Raw genomic sequence first — 8,152 nt, 5'->3', positions numbered from 1 at the left:
GTTATTTTTTGGGATTTCTTTTGGGGGGGATGGTTCCTTAACAGATGGTTCATTTGTTTTCTTGTTGTTTTTTTCGTTCAGAAGTATGCTGAATGTGCAAAAGAAATTTAGATATATTTTGGCTTTTCAGATCTAATTTCCCGACATGATTTGAATATTTTAAAAGTGTGGTTTCTCTTTTTTCCATTTCGTTTTTTCCAGATTCAGCTTCTTGAACCACCAAGAAAAAGGAATCTAGGTGAGTTGAACATTTTCTCCATTTTGTCAGGTGCTGTTGTATTTATATATTGATAATGTTTTTACAACTTGCATATCAAAACTGGACATTTTCTCCAGTTTGTCAGGTGCTGTTTTATTTATAATTGATAATGTTTTTACAACTTGCCTATCAAAACTGGAAATTTTTGTGGTTTCCACCATACTTTTCCTTTTCTTTCTATGTCACGCCAATCTGGTATCATTGATAAAAAAAAAAAAAATTTTTTTGCTGGATCCAGGTATAAGGGCATGTGCATTCCCCACTCTCTTGGTCTGATCCAAACATCCCGACAGCCAGTCGAATGGCTGTGCAATTTTTGCAAATCCTTATTTTAACATTAACAATGCTTCCAGTGGTTTTCGTCACCATTTTGTAATTTAGTGACAACCTGCTCTGCAGTATTAGTTTTTACTGTCAATAAAACATTTAATAAAACATTTATGAATAAAAAACAATGATTGTTGACTTTGTAAGACAGCAATGCTATTCAATTGGTTCTTTTAACATTATTCTACACAAATACATTTTAACATTATTCTACACAAATACATTTTAACATTATTCTACACAAATACATTTTAACATTATTCTACACAAATACATTTTACTTAACGCAGAGTTGCCAGTACCAAAATAAACATAAAAATATCTTCTTGTTTTTTTACAGTTCAGTAATGAAATCTTCAACATTTGGAGGTAAGATATTTCTCATTGAGTGTTTTAGTTTTTTAAGCTGCCATTTTAGGGTCAGGTCAGGTCAGAGTGCTTAATGTGCACCATTCAGAGCAAGCTGTGTGTAGCACACACCTGTCCTGGGCACAGCAGCCCAATCGGAGCCGGTAATGGTCAGAGGTTTCTTTTGGTGTTATGGAATTTTGATTATCCCAAAGGATTAAAGCCAAAGGAAAAAGGTGTGCAGTTTGAATGAACGAACACTTCTTTCTTTCTTTTTTTTGTTTTCCTATCACCTTTTAGATTTGCCTGTCACTCCGTAATGTGTAGAAGTGGGAATGTCCCCACACTGGCCTCCGAGTCTGTGGTATACCCCGTATCTCTAATGTAAAAAAAATCCTGGCCTACACCCCATGTCCCACACTGGCCTCCGAGTCTGTGGTATACCCGTATCTCTAATGTAACAGCCTGGCTACACCCCCATGGCCTCACAACCATATGGCCTCCGAGTCTGTGGTATACCCGTATCTCTAATGTAAAATCCTGGCTACACCCCATGTCCCACACTGGCCTCCGAGGTCTGTGTATACCCGTATCTCTAATGTAACAGCCTGGCTACACCCCATGTCCCCCACACTGGCCTCCGAGGTCTGTGGTGTACCCGTATCTCTAATGTAACAACCTGGCTACACCCCGTGTCACACACTGGCCCTCCGAGTCCCTGTGGTATTACCCGTATCTCTAATGTAACAGCCTGGCTACACCCCCTGTCACACACTGGCCTCCGAGTTCTGTGGGTGTACCCGTATCTCTAATGTAACAGCCTGGCTACACCCCCCGTGTCACACACTGGCCTCCGAGTCCTGTGGTGTACCCGTATCTCTAATGTAAAATCCTGGCTACACCCCGTGTCACACACCACGGCCTCCGAGTCTGGTGTACCCGTACTCTAATGTAAAATCCTGGCTCACACCCCGTGGCCACACACTGGCCTCCGAGTCTGTGGTGTACCCCATATCTCTAATGTAAAATCCTGGCTACACCCCATGTCCCACACACTGGCCTCCGCGTCCGAGTCTGTGGTGTACCCGTATCTCTAATGTACCAGCCTGGCTACACCCCATGTCACCCACCTGGCCTCCGAGTCTGTGGTATACCCGTATCTCTAATGTAAACCAGCCCTGGCTACACCCCATGTCACACACTGGCCTCCCGAGTCTGTGGTATACCCGTATCTCTAAAAAGTAACAGCCTGGCTACACCCCCATGTCACACACTGGCCTCCGAGTCTGTGGTATACCCGTATCTCTAATGTAAAAGCCTGGCTACACCCATGTCCCCCCACTGGCCTCCGAGTCTGTGGTATACCCATATCTCTAATGTAAAAGCCTGACTACACCCCATGTCACCACCACTGGCCTCCGAGTCTGTGGGTGTACCCGTATCTCTAATGTACAGCCTGGTTACACCCCAGGTCCCACCACTGGCCTCCGAGTCTGTGGTGTACCCGTATCTCTAATGTAACAGCCTGGTTACACCCCATGTCCCACACTGGCCTCCGAGTCTGTGGTGTACCCGTATCTCTAATGTAACAGCCTGGCTACACCCCATGTCCCACACTGGCCTCCGAGTCTGTGGTGGACCCGTTATCTCTAATGTAACAGCCTGGCTACACCCCATGGCAACCACACTGGCCTCCGAGTCCCTGTCTGTGGTATACCCTATCTCTACCCATGTCACCACACGCCTCCGCTACACCCCATGTCCTTTATGTCCAGCCTGGGCTTACACCCATGTCACTGACTCCGAGTCTGTGGTGTACCCGTATCTCTAATGTAACAGCAGCCTGGCTACACCCCATGTCACACACTGGCCTCCGAGTCTGGTATACCCGTATCTCTAATGTAAAATCCTGGCTACACCCCATGTCCCACACTGGCCTCCGAGTCTGTGGTATACCCGTATCTCTAATGTAACAGCCTGACTACACCCCTTGTCACACACTGGCCTCCGAGTCTGTGGTGTACCCGTATCTCTAATGTAACAATCTGGCTACACCCCGTGTCACACACTGGCCTCCGAGTCTGTGGTATACCCGTATCTCTAATGTAACAGCCTGGCTACACCCCATGTCACACACTGGCCTCCGAGTCTGTGGTATACCCGTATCTCTAATGTAAAATCCTGGCTACACCCCATGTCCCACACTGGCCTCCGAGTCTGTGGTATACCCATATCTCTAATGTAACAGCCTGACTACACCCCATGTCACACACTGGCCTCCGAGTCTGTGGTGTACCCGTATCTCTAATGTAACAGCCTGGTTACACCCCAGGTCCCACACTGGCCTCCGAGTCCGAGTCTGTGGTGTACCCGTATCTCTAATGTAACAGCCTGGCTACACCCCATGTCCCACACTGGCCTCCGAGTCTGTGGTGTACCCGTATCTCTAATGTAACAGCCTGGCTACACCCCATGTCCCACACTGGCCTCCGAGTCTGTGGTGTACCCGTATCTCTAATGTAACAGCCTGACTACACCCCATGTCCCACACTGGCCTCCGAGTCTGTGGTGTACCCGTATCTCTAATGTAACAGCCTGGCTACACCCCATGTCCCACACTGGCCTCCGAGTCTGTGGTGTACCCGTATCTCTAATGTAACAGCCTGGCTACACCCCGTGTCACACACTGGCCTCCGAGTCTGTGGTGTACCCATTATCTCTAATGTAACAGCCTGGTTACACCCCATGTCCCACACACTGGCCTCCCGAGTCTGTGGTGTACCCGTCTCTCTAATGTAACAGCCTGGCTACACCCCATGTCCCCACACTGGCCCTCCGAGTCTGTGGTGTACCCGTATCTCTAATGTAACAGCCTGGCTACACCCCATGTCACACACTGGCCTCCGAGTCTGTGGTATACCCGTATCTCTAATGTAACAGCCTGGCTACCCCCATGTGTCCCACACTGGCCTCCGAGTCTGGGGGTTAAACCTTTAGTCTGACTGGTGTTTGGGGTTATTTAATTTTTCTGACAAAAACCACCTTGGGTGGGTACAAGTTTTTATAATTCTTTCTCTCTCTTTTTGTTTGTTTCCAGCATCCGCATCGTCACCATCTTCCTTCGGGACTGGACCAGTCCTCTTTGGAAAACAGCAGAGTCCTCCTCGACCAATCAGGGAGCTTTTGGGATCGTCCTCGACCAATCAGGGAGCTTTTGGATCGTCTCGACCAATCGGGAGCTTTTGGATCGTCATCGACCAATCAGGGACTCTTCGGTCAGGGGGTTTTTGCCTCGGGCGACTCGTCCACCAGTATATTTGGAGGTGGTTCCGGTGGATTCAGCATCAGTGATTCTGCCGACACGACGACAACGGCTGCTGGCCTCTTCGGGAGCCCAACACCGACGAGCACGTTCGGAGCAGGCGCCAGTCCTCTGTCGAGTTTCGGAGGTAGCGCCACAAAAACCAATCTGTTTGGAGCCGGAGCCGGAGCTTTTGGCGGGGGAACGTTCGGCGGTAGTCCACAGGCCTCACCTGGACCATCTGCTGCGGGGCAGGGAATCGGTTCACCAGCTTCACCACCTAGTGGCTTGTTTGGAAGGCCAGTTACTACTGCTACTGGCGCTTCGACTCAGGGACAGACAACTCCGCAGATAGGTGGAAGGAGTTTGTTCGGGGCGGCGGCGGCAACTCCGCAGCAACAAGAGGGTTCTCGTTCGACGGTCTACACGCCGCTGGATCAGCTGACGGAGGAAGAGAAGGCTCAGTTCCGCGCTCCCGCCTTCACGCTTGGCAAAGTGCCAATGAGACCTCCGCCAAGAGAATATATCATGGATAATGTGCAGTGAGCCCAACAGCTTCTTAAAGGACCCTGCTCGGTGGCGTGTGCTTTCAGACTTTGAAACTAAAAGATCGGCGCCCACCCATAGAAAGTTTTAATGACTAGAAAGAAAACAAGAAAAATGCTGAACATAACACTGTGCGATAAGAACAGTGTTTTCGTCTGCTAAACTAGGGGCTGTTCCCGAACTAATCACATGGAGGGTTGAGGCAGTTTGTAAACCACCTGGAAAATAAACTTTGATTTAAACCATGTATGTTTTAGAGAAAACATTGCAGCGGGCCCACAAGCCATAAAACAAGAAGTACAGTGCCTCCTGCCCCCACCTTTCTCTCCATTCCCCTGTGGTCAATAGTGGTTGACAAAGTTTTGTTTTGTTTAACAACACCACTAGAGCACATTGATTTATTAATCATCGACTATTGGATGTCAAACATTTGGTAATTTTGACATTTAGTCATAGAAAGTAAACCTGCTACAATTTTTCATTAGTAGAAAATGGATCTTTCATATGCACCATCCAATAGACAGGATAGCACATACCACAGCCTTTGATATACCAGTTGTGGTGCACTGGCTGGACAGAGAAATGACCCAATGGGCCCAGTGGGCAGTTTATACCACTGGGCTGCGTCCCGCTCCAACAGTGAAGGTGTTTATTTAGCCTCATCTGACCAATCAGTGAAATCAGGTGCGTATTTGAGGTAATCAACCCCAGGGATGTTCCAAACCTGTTATATGAGGGGGTGAGAATATTTAGATCTTTAGCTGTTAAAATGTAACATTTTCAACCTTCTGAGCACAGTAGGGGGGGGGGGGGGGGGGTTAAATAATTTTAAGGGGGGGGGGGTCTTTTTTTTTTTTTTTTTTTTTTTTTCTAAATCTGTTTATTGTATGAAGTCAGTCACATGATGGACAGTAAAAATTAGTGCCTTGGGGGCCCTGGTTCACGAAGCGATCTTAGCCTTAAGATCAACTTAAGTGCACAGGGTAGCTATGCGCTTAATGTAATCTTAGGGCTAAGATCGCTTCATGGAACGGGACCCTGTTCAGGAGGCCAATTTAACTGGTACCATTGTCTTCTATGACATCATAATAACATTCATCTAATGTTACTTAGCAGGGGGCAGGCGGTAACCCAGTTGTAAAACGTTCGCCTGATACACGGTTCTATCTGAGCCCATTGGGGTACTTCTCGTTCCAGCCAATGTTCCACAACTGGTTTAACAAAGGTCACGGTATGTACTATCCTGTCTGTGGGATGCTGCATGTAAAAGATCCTTTTTCGCTAATCGTCAAGAGTAGTTAGCCCATTTCATGGCAACAGCTGGTTTCCTCTCTAATTAGTTATCTCTGTGGTCCTTTGTCCTCAACATTATGTCCAATGACATATATAACTAATTAAAATGTGTTGAACGTGTCCTTAAAATAAAACATTTCTTTAGTTCTAACATTGGAGCTATTTCAATCCAGTCATTGCACCACGACTGGTATATCAAAGGCCATGGTATATGCTATCCTGTCTGTGGGATGGTGTAGATAAAGACCTCTTACTACTAATGGAAAAATGTAGCAGGTTTCCTCTCTAAGACTATTATTTAAAAATGACCAAATGTTTGATATGCAATAGCGGATGATTAATAAATCAATGTACTCTAGTGGTGTAAAATATTTTTATTTTTTTTATTTTTTAACTAACAATGGGTGCAAAAATCATTCTAGCTGCAATCGCACACCCTACTAAACATGCCTAAGATATGGCGGGGTCTCAATGGACCCATTCTCTCATTAAGGTTTTTTCCTCCATCCCATCCAGTGCCCCATGATTGGTGTGTGATGTCCTGTCTGTGAGAAAGTGCATATAAAAAGGTTCCTTTGCTGGGGGGGGGGGGGGGGGGGGGGGGTGTGTATGTAACCAGTTTTCCTGTAAAACTTTATAAATAGTTTAACATATTTTTGTGTACATAATAAAATTATATTTTCTTTAAAAAAAGCAAAACGTTTTTGTTGTCTTTTCAAAACACCCGTGAATATTACATGCAAGATAAAATGTATATATATCAGATAAAGATTGGGGTGGAGGTGAGGTATATTCATCCTGACCTCCTCCAACCCCACCCCTCCCCACATCGTTTTGTCTATTGATAAGAAATTGATGAGATCCCTAAAAACAACAACATATACCAACACACGTGTGTGTATGTATATATATATATATAGTTTGTGTTGTGTGGTGTGGTGTGTAATATATTTTCTACCAACATCCAGTGTAAAATAAAGTATGTGATATTTTATCAGATCACATACTTTCAGAATTTGATAACTGCAAATTATATGTAAATTAATCGAGGTCACGGCACTATGTTTATTGACCTTTCCGCAAACGTTCAATGGTGACACTTTCAGTGTGTGTGTGTTGTGTATACTGATGGAAAGGAATAAGGATCACACAGAGCAACAAGAAAATAATGACTGCATCAAAAACCAATTCATATTGTCAGAAGTTGACTGGGAACATAGCACAGTCAGCACTACAGACATTCAATCCCATATTACAACTTGGTATGAAATACAGACATTACTACGCTAGTAGTGAATTAAATATGGTCTACAATTTGATGTGTTCCCTTATTTCTTCCCATCAGTATATATATAAATAGATGATACACCCCGAGTGTCTTGTGATATAATTTATCAGCACGAGTTGATAAAAGTGTGAAATCTGAGGCTTGCCAATATATATTGATGATACCGAAAAATACTGGTAATATATATACATACAGACGTACATACGTACATACGTACATACATAAAGGATTTAATTATCCCCTGCGCCAGTGCGTTAATATCTATGTATGTAATAGTCAACCTCGATATACATACAATATATAGATATTCATACATCAATACATACTAGCCAGTGCCAGGTCTGCCCACTGTTTCATGCACGTAAGCGGGATCGACCGCGTAGATTGTAGGCCCCATGCATATGGTTGAGTTAAAGAAACTTCCTTTTTATGGAAGCTTCGATAGCTCAGAGCGTATCGTGGTTAGTCTTGCAATTTGCGGGCGAATCGGTGCCACAGGTTCGAGTCCCAGCAACGGCATGGGACAATTTTTGAGGCCAGAAAGGATTTAATTATCCCCTGCGCCAGTGCGTTAATATCTATGTATGTAATAGTCAACCTCGACATACATACAATATCCAGTCCTACTTCGGATTCGTTTATTAATTTTGGCTCTTCTGTTCAGCGAAAATTAGCGAAATTAGTTAGCCCTACCAGACCAGTGAATTCTTTTTTTTTGTTGAGGATATTCTTGTTGTTTGAGGAATAATTTCATTTTGGGTGGAGATCGGTTTCATTTTCTTTTTTGGTT

The 8,152-nt window shown here is 44.9% G+C and overlaps 1 protein-coding gene across 1 annotated transcript; it reads left to right on the top strand.

Moving 5' to 3' along the window:
- Positions 1 to 201: 201 nt before the first annotated feature.
- Positions 202 to 5,254, top strand: LOC121367034 (nuclear pore complex protein Nup98-Nup96-like; the record flags this gene model as incomplete). The annotated part of the gene is made up of 2 exons (XM_041491228.1): positions 202 to 276; positions 4,032 to 5,254. Coding segments are annotated over 2 exons (825 nt in total), but the record flags the coding sequence as incomplete, so codon positions are not given.
- Between the last annotated feature and the right edge of the window lie 2,898 nt (positions 5,255 to 8,152).

Source organism: Gigantopelta aegis, unplaced genomic scaffold (genome assembly GCF_016097555.1).
Source record: "Gigantopelta aegis isolate Gae_Host unplaced genomic scaffold, Gae_host_genome ctg8518_pilon_pilon, whole genome shotgun sequence".
Taxonomy (NCBI): Eukaryota; Metazoa; Mollusca; class Gastropoda; order Neomphalida; family Peltospiridae; genus Gigantopelta; species Gigantopelta aegis.
The sequence above is the reverse complement of the archived record's forward strand: the minus strand, read 5'-3'. Positions and strand labels throughout refer to the sequence as shown.